At 32.4% G+C, this 18,771-nt stretch overlaps 2 protein-coding genes across 9 annotated transcripts in view; one reads left to right on the top strand and one right to left on the bottom strand.

Moving 5' to 3' along the window:
* The first annotated feature begins 958 nt into the window (after nt 1-958).
* LOC118074371 (segmentation protein paired-like) lies at nt 959-6,971 on the top strand. 2 transcript variants are annotated; one of them, XM_035095524.1, is made up of 5 exons: nt 959-1,290; nt 2,077-2,215; nt 2,296-2,591; nt 5,643-6,092; nt 6,176-6,971. In XM_035095524.1, the coding sequence occupies exons 1-5, from the start codon at nt 1,230-1,232 to the stop codon at nt 6,808-6,810; spliced, it is 1,581 nt and encodes a 526-aa protein (XP_034951415.1). In that variant the 5' UTR covers nt 959-1,229; the 3' UTR covers nt 6,811-6,971. The 2 variants fall into 2 exon arrangements, with proteins under 2 accessions (XP_034951415.1, XP_034951416.1); XM_035095525.1 differs by having other exon boundaries at nt 2,296-2,441; nt 6,176-6,970.
* Nucleotides 6,972-7,566: 595 nt separating this feature from the next.
* The window catches only part of sei (seizure), a 36,514-nt gene continuing 25,309 nt past the window's right edge, over nt 7,567-18,771 (bottom strand). For 4 of the 7 annotated variants that reach the window (XM_035095550.1, XM_035095549.1, XM_035095551.1 and 1 more), the window contains 14 exons: nt 18,384-18,627; nt 17,615-17,796; nt 15,160-15,314; nt 14,890-15,010; nt 14,685-14,805; nt 14,171-14,480; nt 13,754-14,090; nt 13,489-13,682; nt 13,262-13,386; nt 12,657-12,752; nt 12,194-12,352; nt 11,766-12,108; nt 10,381-10,659; nt 7,567-10,233 (listed from right to left, as the gene is read on the bottom strand). In XM_035095550.1, coding sequence (XP_034951441.1) covers nt 9,915-10,233; nt 10,381-10,659; nt 11,766-12,108; nt 12,194-12,352; nt 12,657-12,752; nt 13,262-13,386; nt 13,489-13,682; nt 13,754-14,090; nt 14,171-14,480; nt 14,685-14,805; nt 14,890-15,010; nt 15,160-15,314; nt 17,615-17,796; nt 18,384-18,627 — 2,985 coding nt within the window. In that variant the 3' untranslated portion in view covers nt 7,567-9,914. The remainder of the gene's footprint in view (nt 10,234-10,380; nt 10,660-11,765; nt 12,109-12,193; nt 12,353-12,656; nt 12,753-13,261; nt 13,387-13,488; nt 13,683-13,753; nt 14,091-14,170; nt 14,481-14,684; nt 14,806-14,889; nt 15,011-15,159; nt 15,315-17,614; nt 17,797-18,383; nt 18,628-18,771) is intronic. The other 3 variants (XM_035095552.1, XM_035095553.1, XM_035095554.1) reach the window with 3 other exon arrangements.

Consider the following 18,771-nt stretch of genomic DNA (forward strand, 5'->3'; position numbering starts at 1 on the left):
CAAATCAAAATACCTTTTGCACTTGGAAAAATAACGCAGAAGTGAAAAGTTTATACCTGTGCTTTCAGTAGTATACCACTGATGCTTCATGATCAATGTTTATTATCGTTCTGTTTGTGCATTTTCATCAACTAACGTTTGGAACCTTTCTACACCGTGAAAATCAGTTAACAAAACACCATAACTGTAGCAGATAGAATATGCAAGAGTGGAAGAAGCTGTAGCTGTAATTTGACAAGAAAAAAAAAGGAAAAAACTTAGAAAGAAATTATCCCGTGCGAGAATCCTGAAAACGTAGCTATAAGAGGAACTTGGACCCCCAACAGCTCGGGTTAACACACCGTTACTTCAGCGAACACGCTCAGGAGCACGCATCCTGCCGCGAGGATCTGCCCAAACAAACTCACTTAATGTCTTCATGCTACTCGTCATGCACCATCAGCTTCCCTTATGGAATAATCTCTTGCAAGTTCTGGTGTTCATCATGATAGATAATTCATCATGTTGGTAAAACTCAAAATTCGCAGTACAGTTGTGTGTCATGTATTTGACAATTAATTGAATTACTTATTTCATCTCGCATGTAGCTAAAATTGCACCTTGATACATAGGTGTTTAATGTTAACACCATAAGGTTTGAAACACTTGCAGATGAGGGGTGAGGGTGGTGATGAAGAATATGGTTGCAGCAGGTATAGACGATCGTCAAGAGAACAGTAGCAGGCGTGGCTTTCAGCTATACCTTGTCGACCATCAAGCCAATTCATTGGTTGATAGTCACCAGGTAATGTACTGCTGAAGTCCCCACTACTATGCTTCACCAAATACCCTCGAATGAACTGCTTATATTGTGGAACTCACTTAAGTCAGCATCCACAAGATTCTTAAGAGTGGGCGGAGCTCAAGTTTTGCTTAGACTCGAGATCATCAACTTTGAAACATCAGTCGAGATCTACAAGTCGATCGATCGTCACAACATCATTCAGTCTTAACGAAGACGTCATAAGTTACCCATTGGACTGCCGACGGTCATTTTGTTGAATAGTGAACATAGTTTATTTAGTTGTTATAAAGTTTATTCTAAATAATTTATCAAAAAGTTATCAATTTTATTTACTAGTGTTAATGAATATTATTCAAGTTGAGTGCAAATTGGTGATTTCTTACTGAAAAATATTTACAATTTTAGTACTTAAGTTCTAAAAGTTAACTAGACTGGAAAACGTGACATGACGGTTACTACCAACTACTCCATAATGAGACCATGTTTTTCTGGATATCCTTTTCAAGGTAAAAATAATTCACAAACAAAAAATAATAGAAAACTTTTTTTTTTACATAAATTTACGATTTTTGCAAGACCGAATTTTCGAGACTGTCAGGAAAGTTTATATTAACGAAGGTCATGAATTTCCTTCAACTATTGTACTCTATTGATTCTAGTCACTCTATTGACCTGTTCCAAAATTTTAGTGGACTAAAGTTCTAAAAGGACTAATCCTTTATTTTTTACGTAACTTCTTGCATTGTTTATTTCAACCCTCAACACAAAAAAATTTTCTCTTAAAATACAAATTTTACATTCCGAAAAGATGTCAGTATTATCTTAGGTGAATTAAAATTAAAATAAAGTTTAAAATTAATAATAATAAATGTAAATGATGCAATTAATAAGAACGTTATCGAATATTAATTAAATTAGTTACATAACTTATTGTTACAAAGTATTGAAGTTTAAAATACCTTGAAATGCGTTAAATTTATCTGCAATTTAAAGAAAAGTGACTTTTGAAGGATTTTACAATACCTGCGATATGACCTGAGGTAGGCATACAGACGTAAGGTCGAAGTAATAGAGAGGCAATAAATATAACAAGGATACTTTATAGACCCCCATAACTCAATATTTTTCGTGAGTTTCTCTACACTTTTGTATTTCTACGTAATATCTAACAGAAGAGCCTGTTACTGGACGAGACGAGCCTTAATCACAGAATGGACGGAAGGTGTCGTTGTAATAACCGGAAGAGTAAAACTGTATCTATTAATTTTGAATTTTGCTGATACTTCCAACAGATCTTGGATCGATACCAGGACAAGGGCGAGTAAATCAGTTGGGGGGTGTATTTATCAATGGTCGACCACTTCCAAATAATGTACGGTTAAAAATCGTTGAGTTGGCGGCTCAAGGAGTGAGGCCATGCCACATATCAAGGTAACAACAAATTATAATTAATAATTAAATTTTAATTATTACAATAATTAAACTAAAATTGAATGATTTTTTAATTATAGACAATTAAGAGTATCACATGGATGCGTGTCGAAGATTTTAAATCGATATCAGGAAACTGGAAGCATCAGACCAGGCGTAATTGGCGGAAGCAAACCTCGTGTAGCAACTCCAGAAGTAGAAAATAGGATTGAAGAATACAGAAGAGGTAATCCGAGTATATTTTCATGGGAAATTCGTGATAGATTAATCAAGGATGGCGTTTGTGATCGTACTAGTGCACCAAGTATATCAGCTATTTCTAAATTATTGAGAGGACGAAATACTGAAGAAGAAACTACAACGAAATTAGCCGACGGTAAGGTTACACGTTGTGAGTTACTTTATACATTTATATTTGCTTTTTCTCATTTGCCTGTGAATCGATTCATACCTCCGCGAATTAAGCGATCGGGATCTGCTAAAATTGCTGGGCTTCCATAAGAAGGATGAACGGTAGATCTTGATGATCGAGTCTGTAATTTTCTTGCCGCTTCGCGATGGGGAGTCCTGAATAGGCACTTCTGTTCAAGTCTTGTGATGTAGTGCAATGTTATTTATGATTTAGTCGTGGATTTAACATTTTTTTCTATAGAAAAATTATTAACTGCTAAAATGAACTGCAGACTTCATCAAAGTTATTTTGGAATTGAGAAAAAAATTAAAATAACAAGTAATCATATAGAGGTAAATAAAGGCTACTTTTTTTCAACTTTAAGTATAATTAAAATTATTCACGAATTTCAATCAAAAGCTTAGAGTTTTAGGTAATTATTTAGAATTAGGGCTCCAGGCAAAAATCGCTCCAAAAAATTTTTCATCACCAGAAAACTATTTTTTTAGGTAAAACTAGACAATTGAAGGCGGAGGAGACATGTTTTATGAGGTTCCATCGAAAAAAACAGGATTTTTAGGTATAGTCCAGACAATATAGGAGGCTTGGCTCCATTTGTGCTGAAAATTTTTGTACAAAGGGCAATTTTGAATTTTCTAATGTCAAAATATCCGCAATGACCTGTAAAAAAAATGTGCCCAAAAACGAGAGTGCGCTGATTTTTTCGCATTTCAGTGGTCCCGTGTATCTAAGCGAGACAGCACTATAGGCGGTACCACGCGCTAGAAAAGGACACAACTATCGAAATGTAAAAATCGTATTTCCGATAAAAAAATTGTAGTTGTCTTGTTCAATATTATTTTATTAATTATTTGATGAACAAAAAAAAACCTAAAAAATCATCAATTTCTCAAAGTTGGTAATTTTTTCATTTATTTATAAAAATTCGTTTTTTTATTTATGTATAAAAAATTGCTTCATTATAGTAAATAATACATTTATTTATTATATTCATTTATTAAATTTTCAACATACATGGAGCCAAGCCTCCTATATTGACTGAACTAGTATAGGTATAGCTTGAATTCGAATAATAAAGTGACGAAGAGGATGGAAGGTGCGGGGGGTGTTTACAGGGCATAAATACTTTTATAATTTTTTAAAATATTTATGTTCTTTAACACCCCCCCCCTGCTTTTTTTTGCTACGTTCTGAAATGTACGATCCACAATTTTAGAGACATTCAGTGATTTATCATATGTAAGTTCTACCATGTAATGTCTGAAATAATAGAAAAAAATAGGTCTGAGCACACTTTGTCTGTGCTAACATGACGAACTTCTCATTAGTAATTGTTTATAACAAATTTAAATAGTCATAATCAATGATTGTTAAAAACATCCAAATCCATGTGATGTATCTTTCGAATTAATTTTGGTCGAAGTCGATATCTTAATCCGTTCTTGAGATATAATATCCCAAACGAAAGAAATACTGATGTCCAGACATACGTACATACGTACGTACGTACACACACACATCATTCTAAAAATTGGTTAGTCTGCTTGCAAATACCATGAAACGTGAAGATACAATGGAAATTTAAATTTCACCAATCGACCCAATTTCAATAACTTCCTAATGGGAAGTTGAATATGTCCCCCGCCTTAAATTCACTATTTGTACCCTCAGAAATAACCCCAAATTTATAAAAAAATTTTTGGGCGATTTTTGCCTGGAGCCCCAATTCTAAATAATTACCCTATTGACTATTAATTAATCTATAGTTAATATTAATAAATGCCAAGTAATAATTGTAATAATAGTATATTTCACACCTAGGGAGGAAAAGTAGACTAGCTCAAACCACGTGTAAAATTACAACCCGAGCCGAAGGCGAGGGGGGTAAACACGTGGTTTAAGCTTGTCTAATTGTCCTCCTTAGGGCTGAATATAATTTTTCGTCATACCTGAGTGGAAAGTTCAACCCCTCTCCAATGGAAAAGTGAACTTTCCGCGCAGGCATGACGAAAATATATTTATTTTATTCAAATGAATCCTTCTATCAGTGTATATAAACATTAGATACAACTGAATGTCAATATTTGTGTGTTTAGACTTTTCCTCAAAAAAAAAAAACAGTTTTCACAGTAACAACATGTTAATGAAGATTAGAACTCTGTTGTGTTCAAGAATACAGAATGGGCGGCAAAGATGAAAGAATCTGACTCTTTGCGTTGTAAGCCGATAGCTCTCGGGGGTCGTTCAGCGGCACTCTGCCGGCGCCTTCTCTTTTCCTCTTTTTCGTCAATGAAAACAAAAAAAAATTAAAACTGGCACGAATCTGTAGGGGGTAAACTATATTTTACTCATTAAAACCCCTATGAGAAAAAATATTGCCTTTTCATCGACTGTTCAAAATTTTTCAGTATCAAATATAATTCATTATTAGCTTGTCGTCATACAGATGTTACATTTTCTTAATGACAGTGAATATCAAATAAAATACTTCGGCTAAAGACATCTAAACAAAGGTGCTTATAAAAAATTGAAAACCAGAAATAGCGTGCGTAGCAAATGGATATTATCTCGGGTTCGTCGCGACGTCAAGCGTCGTCGGCCAATTAGATGCGCGTTCATTCGGGACCATGTCACCATAGACAAGTTTAAAAAAATCTTTCAACATCATACATGTTCATAATCTTTTTTTTGGAGTACTATATCATTATAATGTATTGCTGTTTGTTGAATCAGACTGTCAAAGTATTTTACTGTAGAAGCTACTTAAGAGAACAATGCACAAAAGCATGCATTTAAACCATCAAGTGTATAAGTAATATAACGAGTCGGGAGTCGCAGTCAAAAGGACTACGGGATACTAATAGCTTGATCGTTGCACAGAGTGTGAAATAAGCCGGTCTGCTATTTGAATTAAAATTATTTTTAGTTTTTTTTTAAACCTATATTATTAAATCAATTTCACTTTTTTCTAGTAATAATTTTAAAATAATAACATCTTTATATTTGATATTACAGGAAAAACTAGCTCAGGATCTGATTGCGAAAGTGAACCAGGTATACCATTGAAGAGAAAACAGCGTAGAAGTAGAACTACATTTACTGCTAATCAATTGGATGAGTTAGAACGAGCCTTCGAAAGAACTCAATATCCAGATATCTATACACGTGAAGAATTAGCTCAAAGAACGAAATTAACGGAAGCACGGATCCAAGTTTGGTTTAGTAATAGACGGGCGAGACTAAGAAAACAATTGTCGTCAACCTCGTCTAGCGGCTATGTCACGTCTGTACCATATCCTACAGCTGCAACTTCTTATATCTTGCATCCACCAGTATCTTCAGGGCATTCTCACGCGGCTACTGCGGCTTCGGCTGCTGCTGCTAGTTTACCTGCATCCAGTCACTCCGTTCATCCTCAAACCCATAATCAAACTATTCCAGAAACGTCGTATCCATCAAGCCAAGGTAATTATTTTCAGCCTAAATAAGAAATAATAATATGATAAACTTTTTTCTCATTGATTACTAATGAAAATATTATTTTTAAGATATATATGGATCTACTCATCATACTGATGTATCGCATCAATTAGCAGCAGCTGTTGAATCTAACCGATTAACATCAGCAAGTGTTTCTTCGGCGTCTAGCTATGTTCTTCCAACGTCGGTGACTTATCCTCCGAGTTCATTATTGACTCCAGTCTCAACTCCGGCATCCACCCACCATGTGACTCACCATCAAGTCTCGCCAGTTGCTCCAACATCAACAGCTTACCAGCAGCCAACACATCATCAATTGCCTCCAACTCCAAACTCTCTTGTCACCATGATGGGTCCTAATTCAGCCAACTCCAACCCCACTTCAGACCAACTGACATCTAATGAACTATCAATTGGTTCTGTTTCGCCGATTCATCAGCATCATCAACAGCAACCATCACGTCAGCATCAACAAACACAGTCTGGTCAAGGAAGTGATTCTCCACCATCGTGGAATTTGCCCATCACTCCTGGATCTCGTGTTGGTCTTCCACCAAGTCCACCTTCCAATCTTCAACAATCACTCTCCCATAGCTCTCATCATCATCATCATCCTCAAGCATTCGCGAGTTATACTTCGTCAGGCTTTCAGCAATCACCCAGACCTGTTACTACTCATCAACCATTCTACGGCTGGTATTGATAGCAATTTAATTAGATGTGTAAGTGGTGAAAGTGAATAAAAAATGAATGAATTATTCATTCATTTTTCGGTAATGATTTCAGCAATAATTATAATAAGTGAATTGTAATATAGCATGACGTGTACACTGAGACAAAAATTTTGTTAAATGAAAGAATTTTTTATTCAATCAATAAAAGAAACTTGGAATATTCTCTTAAATATTCATAATTTCGAAGAAATATTTTATTGCGACTATTTGAAATTTCGATGTTAATGATCGAATGAAATATTTTTTGTATGAAGTAAATTTTTTTCTCAGTGTATGATAGATTATTAATTGTAAAAATTATTTAATAATATAATAATTGTAAATATTAATTTAAACCACAAAGTGGCAAGATAATTATCTCTATTAACATCTGGGTACTAAGTACCGTTAAATTTATGCATAGGCAAATAAAATATTCTTTACCAAAAATTAACATTGATTTTAAATTGTATATATTAAATATATATTAGAGACGATTGTATTTACTCTATTTGAAACAATAATAATATTCATTATAAATTATTTTAATAATTAACATATATAATGATATTAAAATTACATTATAAATACGTACAGTAAATAAATAATTCAAATAAAAAATTGGTCAATGAAATAATCAGTTGTGTACTTAAGTTAACTTATAAAAAAGATGAAAAAGGAATTATTTGAAGAAATAAGTTAGGAATCTGTGAAAATATAGGTGGAAACGATAATAATTAATATTCTTATCGACCATTAATAATAATAATTTTCCTTTAATTTAAGTGTGATACAAATCAGTGCGTTCTTTGTGTAATAATACAATCCAGTATCATACATCCATATGTATAATATGTATATACATACTCTTCTGTACACGTCCCAATTAATATATAGTACATAATATACATATGTATATAATTTAATTACATACACAGTCGGTTTACTCAGAGAAGAGTAACTTAATGTTGTTATGGCGACTGGATTTATACAATTCAAATCTCGACCATATTAATGAAGTGATGCAGGTAATATCTTTCAACTAAATGAATTTAAATAATTCGTTTATTTATTTTTTGCGATTTTTTTTTCTTTTTCCATTCTCATTTTATTTAATGGTCTTCCTTATTACTTATATTAAATTTAATTATTTCGTTTTTTATACAACGAAACGAAAGTCCACTGCTACTGAATCTAATTTTTATTTAACTTCTATACCTTGAAGGAAAATTTATTCATAGTCTTTCAATTAAATCTCTCAGATTTATAAGTATATTTTACAGTAATAGAGCAGTTGCAGTGAAATCTCGTAACACAGCCTCAGCAAAAGCAACGACAATAAATCAGTCGAGCTCTGGACATTTTTTTTTATTTTTTTAACTTTTTTGTTGCATTCTTTTGTTGTTACTTGGCAATTTCTGAACTTTGTCTTTCTTTCATTTTTTTTTTTTTTTTACTTTCAACGAGATAATTTATGTTATTTCTCCGCATTTCTTAATTGTATGTAATGAATATTAAGCAATGAAAGTCATTTTTTAAATTATCTATTAACTGAGAAATATCAACATAAATGTTGGATCAATCGTGAAGTTTAATGTTCTATCTCAACAATTAAACGGGAAAGAGTAGAATTCATTTAATTCGCTATATAATATATTATTCTGTGTATCGAGACAAAGTGATTATGAAAAGAATTTCTAAGTATTTTTCATTAATTTTTAAAAAAACTTACGTGCATCAAGTGCGAAAATCTTTTCTTTCCTTTAATCGTTTAATTATTTCTTGCTTACTGATAACGTAATTTAGTTTATTGAAGATTTTTTACACTTGTTCACGTAAAGTCTATCTATAATGTACAACACTTTTGTTGTACATTCAAGTCTACAGCAGTAACTATGCATCAAATACAATGTAATCATAAAATTTATTACTTCCATTTGCTAGTTTAATGATTAAAACTGCAGTATAATCATTTTTCTTAGTAATAAAGACATTATAATTTCATTTCATTTTAAAAATTAACACTTTTGGCTCGTTTTTGATGTAAAAATGCGTTCGTTAATTATTACTTCTATTATTATCATTATCAATAATATTACCAATAATATTATCATTATTAATTATCACTGAAATCTTTCATTTTTCATTACTGTCATTACGCATTTGATGGTTCTATTTGATTTTATTATTACCCAAGATGATAGTAATAATGATTATAATATTGATAATAGTTTATAAGAGAATAAAGTAAAATAAAAGTGCCAAGAACAAGAAATAGAACAACAGTGGAGACAAAAAGAGATTTTTATGCGTGAAAATATTTCCTTATGTTTTTACGCCGTATATATCGTATAAAATGTAATAATAACGCGTTTACTTTTATTTTATAATCATGTATAAGATCGTTTGTATATTTACGCACAATACTTTAAGATATTTATTAAATTGAATCGCTTTTCTTAATGAAAATTCGAAAAAAAATTTTCCGAGCTTTTTGTATATTTATATTTTATCATTTTGTTCTCCACCTGCAATTTATTCCAATTATTATTAAAATTATTTTTTTTCCGTTTTATTTTACTGGAATAAATAATTAATTACTTACAATCTAAAAAAATAAAAATAAATAATGACTCGAAGAAACGATGAAAAATATTTTTTCCTCGTAATAGTCTACTTAAATTACCTCAACGTTGAGGTGAAATAAATATATCCAAGCGCTCATTATCATTAAATTCAATGTAAATCCCCACGTATTTTCCTCAGCATTTCAAAAATGCTCGATTCACAGGCATTTTATGCCACGAGGCGGCAGCAACTGTATTTTTTAAATCTTTTCTTTTTGATAAATAAAAAACAAATGTGGACGTAGTTGTTGATTCAAAAGCTTATTATGGAGCTTTTTTTGTTATCGAAGATGCAAAATATTTAATTAAAAGCACAGCCAATATATATTTGCGACATATAACAATTTATACACCGTTGTATGCCCATACTGCTAGAATTGTATAATGCACATGATATGCTTCTTCTTGTAGTCGCACATGGAATAATAATAAAGGCGTACCATCGCCTATCCTTTTGCACTTTAGATTTAACTTCCATGATCTTGGTCTAACTCATCAAGAGACTCTAACCTGGCGATTGGTGCTTCGTTGATCGTAAATTCCCAAGACATCTCTTCACTTGTTTGCCTCGATGTTTCAGGTCGCTGCACATCCGATGATTGAGATGGTGGAGCAAGCCTGCTACTGCTTTCTGCTTTTTGATGAGATCCACTGATATCCTTCCTTAAATCACTACTTCGTGGACGTTGAAGGGTTCCACTTCCACGGGTTTCAGCTGTCGATACTGCACAAGTACTCCAAGGATCATCCGATTCTGGCTCTGAACGTTTATTAAACGAACTGTAACTGTAAATATATCCAAAATTTTCATAAGATAATTTTTCAAATTAAAATTTCAAAAAAAAAAACATTTGATTAAATTAATAAGCAAATGAATAATGATTTGAGGTGACCCTGAAGAGAACCCCATTCCCTGATCTCTAGACGTCTTACCCAGTCCTAAATTCACCACGTCTGAATGCAGCTGGTTGACTGTGCCATCCATAAAGTTGAGACTGATGGTGATGATGATGATGGTGATGAGATTGTGAAGCACTTGGTGGTCCAGCGAGATCAACTGGCTGACTCTGAGATCTTGTGGGTGCTGATCTACCAGAAGCCGCTCCATTGAGAGCACTCTGCAAGGCAGTGGCTAATGCTGATGTGTCCGAAGTGAGGGTGAGTCGTGATGTGGCTGAAGACGTGGATGTTGGTTCTCTCGTTGATGGTGGTCTGGCAAAGATGCCGAGGACAAAGATAAGAGGCATTCAGTTGATTTTTCTTCATTGCCCATCATAAGCAATTAATACGGCTGTCTTTTTTTTACAGCCGTAAACTAAGTTCGTTACTTATTACGAAAGCAACTGCATTAGCCAGTTACTCGAGCAAGCCGGTGACTTTATTTACAGTGGAAGTGAATGCGCCACTAGTTTATCTAAACTCCTCAAGAACAACGCCACGTGTCTCCACTATGATATCTGTAATGTGATGGTTCTCTTCAGGGCTATGCTTTCTAACTATTAATACAACAATTTTAATATTTACAGCATGCCTAAAACCAAATTTTGACTCTCTTCAATGAGTCCATTGTATGTCAAAACCCTGAAGAAATGGCTGAAGAGAAGATGAAAGAGTTTGGATAGAATTAGTCATGTTAAATGGTACAGAAGTTAGTATAGTTTATGATTAAATGTTAGTGATCGCTTCAGGGTCTCATATTGTTATAAAAAGTTGAGGGTAGTTGAGAAGAAAAAAAATAGAATTAGGAAAAAACACAAGTGAAATATAGGAAACAGCAGTGAAATAATGCATAGCGATAAACACCTATTTTATGAACATAAACAAGATGCTTAATAAAAAAATGTGCACGATTACAAAAACATAAATCGCGATTGAAAATTTGGCACAAGAGACACATGACGCTGCTCTATAAGAAGCTCCAAAAAGAGTATATGTATGTATATATATATAAGTATAGGAAAAAGAGAGAGAGAGAGTTCTGTATAGCTTCTCTTGTTATATGTATCGTACTGAAGTTATTTTTTTCTTTATGCGTCACCTTCGGAGCTTGTCCAACTTTTCCAAAACAAAACGCGCCGAAATCAAATGCAACTGATCCAGGGATTTGGAAAGAAAGCTTTCGTCGTGGACAAGAAGAAGAGAGAAGACATTTATTATTTGATTGGCGTGGGGGAGGCGATAAAAAAAATTATTACACGTACACACAACATACTTTCTTCTTTTCCAAAAAAATCAGAATTCTGATTAAATGGAATAAGAGGAAAAATAATCATCATAATCTGTTGATTAATTAGATTAGAATGGAAATTATATCTTACCGGAAGAGACTATGAGATGCACTGGACTGAATTTTTGCTCCATTTCCATTAGTTGATGAAGAAGCAAGCATTGATGATGGCTGAGGCTCACTGGCTGACCTTTGTGCCAACGCTGGGGCTCTGGATGTCCTTGAAGAGGCAATTGGCGCAGCTGGAGCAGTGCCAGGCATCTTCTCAGTGCTGGAGCTGTCTTTGGATGAGTCCAAAGACTGCTGGAGTAACGCCAAGATCAGTCTGATATCTCCAGCCATTGTTCTTTCTAGCGATGTTACTTGACGTGATAGTTCATCTATCCTTGTATTTATTTCTTCTAGCGGTCGACCTGGTCCACTTTGAAAATCACCTAAATTAAAAGAAATCATGTTCTTCATTATTTGAGTATATTGATCAAATGAATGATATGATGTACATATGGTCTCATAACACACCGTGCGAATGTTGCTGAAGCTGTTGCTGTTGTTGAGGAGGTGAAGGTGTAGTGTAATGACTTGAGGCATTTGAAACTGGTTGAATGATACTGTGACTAGCAGCAGAACTGTCTCCAGTTGCTGAACTTCGACGCGGGGGCCTGGTCAATTGTGTCGTTGCTGTGATTTGAAAAGATGATGATTGATATCAATTTTTGAGGTAAAACGGAATGTGTATTAACAAATTTTTATCCTTTTTTTTTATTATAAAAAAATGATAAAACAGTGAAGATCTATTACTAACGAATAGAAGCTAGTTCGTGCATTACTTGAACAAAAAAAACGATCCATATAAATAATTGTGAGCATGCCGTCTTCGGTGAGATTGACGGTGGTAGAAGTGCCCATTTCTTTTTCATTTTCTTTCTGAATGTTGATTTTTTCTCTACTTTTTTTTTCAGTTTTCAATCAACATACTGCTTACCTTGTTTAGCAAGATAGTCGTGACTTGTTAGCGGCTGAAGATGAATCTTGTGCTGTCGTAGATCCGGAATACTGCGCTTGAGATGGGTTAGCATGCCTGAACAACCAGGTTTCAAGGCGTTAAACGGACTTTTTAGGCAAATCCAAACTTTTTTAATTTAGCCAACAGGAAATAAACGATGAAAAATTCGAAAAGATTTGAATGGAGTAATGTTAAACACGCAAAGCGCGATTTGCCCCGAGAGCCCGTACTTACATGAAATGATGACATAACAACGCGTATTTTAAAATATTAAAAATGAAGCGATCGATGAAATGATAAAAAAATTTTACTGATAGAGCATTGATTTATAACCCAAGACGAAACACAGATGATTGCTAAAAATTGAACCCAAGCATCCGCGAACTTTTTAAAAATTAACGATGCCAAAACGCGTCTTCAAGGTTGTGCTAGACCTTGAAGAAACACACTATTATATCGTGCAAAAAAGGAACCGCATTCAGGAAAAATTTTTTTTATATATTCGAAGGGTAAATACTTAGATTAGATAACAATAGAAACAATTTTAATGGAGTATCCTTTGAGTGTATTATTTTCTTTCTCACCAGTGATTGAATTTAATGTTGAGCTTCTTTGCTTTGGCTCATCAAATTCTAGATTAAGTGGCGTAACATCTTGGCCTGCTTTATCGGTACTGAACTCCAATATTCCATGACCACTTGATTTATCACTGTAAATGAAACAAATAAACACGTGAAAGGTTAATAATTGAAAAACCTGACCGAAGAAATTATTAAAAAAATTAACAAGTTGTTATAAATATAATACTTACTAATCATCACCATCATCTTGAAAAGAATCTTGACGACCTGTTGGAACTAAATGAGTGTTTGGAGCACCTATTACACCGGGCCCATATCTATAGCGGGGTGGACGGAACGCAAACCTCCTTGTATCTCCATCAATATCAGTTGGAGTACTAACTGGGAACCTTGCTGATATTGGATCAACCCCGGCTTGTTCTTCCTGCAAGTAATTCATGTATAATTATTGACTATGTTAACAGTCATTGATTAATCAATCAATTAAACCCTTACGTCTCTCATGTTAAACGTGATTTCCAAATTTTCGATGAAGTGTTGGTGAAATTCTGGATATAAAGCAAGCACATCTAATAAATCATCACGATGAATTTTATGAAGATCACAGTAAGTTAACGCTCGGACATTGCAGGAAGACTTTCCAACGGTTGGATGCTCACAAGGATTTTCTCCAAATATATCTGGCGGATTTAATATCGCCATAACAATATCATTCTTCAGGATTTCAATACTACCCCGGGATATAAAATAGAGAGATGTGAGAACATCGCCTCGATGTACTAAAGTATCTCCAGGTGGAGCGTGAGTTGTTTTGAATTTTAAAGAGAGAGCTCTATAGAAGAAAAGTTAATATGAATATTTGAAGATTATAGTTATGTAGAAATATACTGATATTATATGTAATGTTGTCACCTGAGACATCCCGGGCTGGCCTTTTCAAAAGCTTTACAATTGTTAAGAAGCTGTCGGTTGAGGTGAAGACATATGTCAGCCTGAAGACATTCAGGAAACCCTTTCAATACGCTATTCATATCAATGCCATTGGTGTATGTCCAAGCGTGTTGGAAATATTCTTCTAAACGTTGACGTAATGGATTGGGAATTTGATGAAATCGTATGAACTCTCTAACTCGCAGCATCTGCGTATGATACCGTGCTGTGCCGCTATATAATCGTTGAATGATCGCCGAGACATTACCGAAGATGCTTGCATACATCAAAGCTAAAGAATAAAATTATGATCACTGAAGGATAATAAATATTTCTATATGAAAATTGATTACATAGAAATTGTTATTGTATTACTTATTTAATATAACAAAATAGATATTACTCATTATAACTAGCTTACTCAACTCTATTGGAACTTTTTTTGCATATCTCTAATAAATCTAAATGCAAACAAGAAAAAAAGCTTTCAACTTACATCCAATCAACATCACAACGATGGTAAAAATTTTTTCAGTATCTGTATTTGGAGCTACATTACCGAAACCTACAGATGTGAGACTGCTGAATGTGAAATACAAGGCTGTAATGTAACGACTCTGAAAACAAATAGAATTATTTTGAGTTTCATTTGTTAAAACGTATTTTGAAGTAATTGTAAAACATTCTATTTATGAACTCACTTTAATACTGGGACCCCCAGTGTTATTGTGATAATAAAATTGATGTGTATCATTCGCCAGAGCATCCAACCATCCAACCTTACTCTTGAGGGTGGGTCTTTCAGCATGACCAATAGCATACCTGCAAATTAATATAGCAAAAGATTTAATAGAGCTGGAGAATATTGTTTTGATGTTTTTTTTCATAAATTCTATCATCGATAGAAGATCGATAATCCATTAATTAGTTTCAATCAACTTTGAGAGACATTTCTCTTTTATAACACTCACCAAATGCAAGCCAACCAGTGAGCGATCAGCGCAAATGTTGCCATGAGAAGTAGCAATACTGCTGCTCCATATTCACTATAACGATCTATCTTTCTTGCTACTCTTACCAAGCGGAGTAAACGCGCAGTCTTTAACAATCCCATCAGGGTCGTCGTCTGAAAATATCCCATCATATTTTTTTTATTTATCATTTTCTGTCGTTGTTATTTTTTCTTCTTTCTTACATATTATGTATATTAGATATTTTTAAAATTTAGTCACACTTTTTAAACGCAAAACAAGTATAGCAAGTGTATTGTAAAAAATTTAATAGCTAAAATTTAGATGATTTTAATAGTAATCAAAGAAATCACTTACAAAAAATGTTTTCCTTATGAAAGTGTTTTTTTTTTAATATTTCAATTTAAATTAGGAATATACCTATTTAAATACCTAATAATGAACTAAGTTTTTTTAAAATTGGTTTTTATTCGAGCAGTTATTTAAAACTGCTTCTACAATATTTGATTTTGGTGTTAGCATTTTTAGAAAGACTCGTTTAACAATATTCACAGGCTAAATATGAGAGTTTATTTATTCTCTGAAATTATTGTTCGTCATTTCATTTTCTTAGCTAAACACACTAGTACAATTCCCTTAATAGTCTCTACAGATGAAAAACAAGTTCAAATACGTTGGTTCTTTTAGAAAAATATAGAGTAAACTAGAAATAGGAATGCTAGTTTTTAAAAAACTCACTCTTTTTCTCTTAAATTTGCAAATATATGCCATTGACATTTCTATTTTTATATTAACTACTATCAACTATTTGTTTGTTGATTCACAAAAAGTCAAATGTCCATGACATGTGTTTCAGGAGTTTTTAAATAGCTTTTTGCAGTTCTAATTGTCAAAAATAAATCAGAAGAATAAATTTTACTTCAAATTAAGTACGTAAGTGATTTCTTCAAATTATTCTTAAGACAAATATTTAAATTTAAGCCTTTGACTTTATTTTATTAAATAATTGAAATTCCAGAAAAGCAAACAGAAGGCTTAGTGTGCATTTGAGATTTTAAAATCATGTGGTTTGTAATTTAATTGTCTGATTTTATGTGATTTATATCAATAGAGAATATCTTGATCTCGTAACATATCGAATCAACATAATAAAGATCAATCGACAATACCAACATTGTGTATCTATTCGTAGATTTATTCTACTGAAAGAATAGTTACACTACTGTGTGGTTTAATACTGCACGTCTTGAGGATTCAATTTGATTCTGCATCTCAAGAGACACACCCGGGAATAAATTAATTGCACAGAAATAGAAAATAGGTTACTGAGAAAAGAAAAAACTCTACATAAAAAAATTGTATGTTTCATTGTAATTAAATATTAATTGAATGGCAAAATAAAAATCTGTTATTAGAATTAGAGATAAAATAAATTTTTAATTTAAAAAAAGTCATCAGTAATAGGATATTGTATAAAATGTGAAGTAGATGAAGCACTCAAAAAGCTTATTCAATAGAACGATGGTTGTCGTAAGCGAATATGAAATTGATTGACTTATTAATACATTAATGAATTTTTGCGTCTGACCATTATCTACTTATTTTTGAAGCTTGCAACATAATAAACTCGTATAGTATCATTTAATAATAATATATGTTGGAGGAAGCAAAGTAGAAAGAACGAAATTTCATAAGTATTAGATTTTTTTCTGATTACAAAAGTATGATAGATTTTTGGTGTATAAGAGTGTATAAGTTGCAAGAGGTGCAAAAATTCTTTAGATAAGTGTTTGGTAATTGTCACACGGTCACACACCATGACTTTGAATTTCAATTAGTCATGGAATGTTGAACTGACCTCGTCTTTATCCAAGCCGAGCTACAGAAACGTTAAATTGATGTTAAAAATTCAATTTTATAGATGAAAAAAAATAACGAAAAAATTAGACATGATAATATAATTATACATGAGTATAAATTATAATTAATTGACTGAAAGTGATAAACTGTTACCCAAAAGCAGCTACAAGAGGGTTTCATATTAACGGATGTAAAGTAGTTTATCAAATTTTCTAGGATAATAATTGCGATGCAAATTGAGGGTTTGAGGTCAGATTTTTCGTTATTACTTCAAGTTATATCTATGTATATATAGACAGATATTTTATATATATCACACCCACGACACCATCGCAACATTCATCGTGCTATAAGGCCAAATTACCGGAAACTCATTTTATTTTGGATTTTATGATGACGACTAATGTCAATAAAATCACCATTTAATAAAATAAATTTTTAGTGGTATTTAATTTATCATAAACAAGGGCGAATAATTTAAGAAATCAAAAAATTTGAGCAAGTGACAAATCAAATTAGCAATAAATAATCAAGACCATGAAGAAAAAAAAAATATGAAATGTAATTTATCTTTAGTTGGTCAATAAAATCTCACCTCATCTGTATTATATCCATACAAAAGAAGATCAAAGGGTATGGCTGCTACTAAATCGATGATGAACCAACCCTTCAAATAGTGGACGGCTATCTTCCATGGTCCTGAGACAACTTCGTCGTTGGTGTTTACAAAAGTCGTACGGAAATTTATGAGGATGTCCACAACAAATGTAACGTCGACTGTTGGCAGTAGAAAGAAATTTATGAATGACTAAGATTATATCAAAAGATTTTAATTAAAAGTTGTTTTGATTTAATGCAGCTTTATTGAATTTCTTCGTTATTTTTTTATTTATTTTAAAACAAAAATAAAATTAAATACATATAATATAAATCATGCTTATCAAAGTGCTGTTATTAAAATAGTAAAAAATTCGTGAGAAATGCTTATTAAAATTGACTCTAGTTTCTGGGAAGAAAAACAAATAAAATTATCATTATTATTATTATAAAAAACAGTTAAATAAATACTAAATTTATATAAATGAATTTTCATTAAAAGTTTTCATTAAAACGTGAAGTAAAATTGTCGTTATTATCATTATTCATCTTATAAACTGAAAATTAGATTAATACAACTAATTTTAATATTAAGCATAATTATTGCAGCTACGAAACTACATTCTCAGCAATAATAGTTATATAATAAGAATAATACCTTTGTAATTTAAAAAAGTATTACTTGTTCTACTTAAAAACAAGTTAAATATAATCTTTAATTATCAAAACCAAAAAATATGCACTCTAAACTAAATCTAAGAAATTACCAATGAGATCGATGATGACGATAGGATCATCGCTGTACTTTTTGGCTTTTCTGTTGTTATAATCAGGCTCACTAAGTAAGAAAGCAGCTACATAGGGTGTAAATATGGCTGTATACAAGACAAGCAGTAGAATAATCCAATCCCAGACAGCCTTAAAAGGAGAGTAATGGAGTATTGTCCACTTGTGGATTCGAGGTGATTGCAACTTATATTCCGGCAGAACATCTGCACCCAAAGATAGAACCTGTTGATAAGAGAGAAAAAATCATATTAGTTCAATCAATTTAATGGTTTTACTAGAATTACTAGACTATTATTATCCTCATCGTATAATTCTATTATCACTAAACATTAATTGCTTCAGCGAGAAGCTAGAGTAATTATTCTA

The sequence above is a fragment of the Chelonus insularis genome, unplaced genomic scaffold, assembly GCF_013357705.1.
Source record: "Chelonus insularis isolate UGA/USDA-ARS -01 unplaced genomic scaffold, ASM1335770v1 contig_135_pilon, whole genome shotgun sequence".
Lineage (NCBI taxonomy): Eukaryota > Metazoa > Arthropoda > Insecta > Hymenoptera > Braconidae > Chelonus > Chelonus insularis.

What these genes read in the sequence shown, in the direction of transcription:
- LOC118074371 (XM_035095524.1), top strand. Translation starts at nt 1,230, where the DNA reads ATGACGGTTACTACCAACTACTCCATAATGAGACCATGTTTTTCTGGA. An exon ending in AGGCCATGCCACATATCAAG is followed by an intron (nt 2,216 to 2,295) that starts GTAACAACAAAT and finishes TTTTAATTATAG; the next exon opens with ACAATTAAGAGTATCACATG. An exon ending in TACAACGAAATTAGCCGACG is followed by an intron (nt 2,592 to 5,642) that starts GTAAGGTTACAC and finishes TTGATATTACAG; the next exon opens with GAAAAACTAGCTCAGGATCT.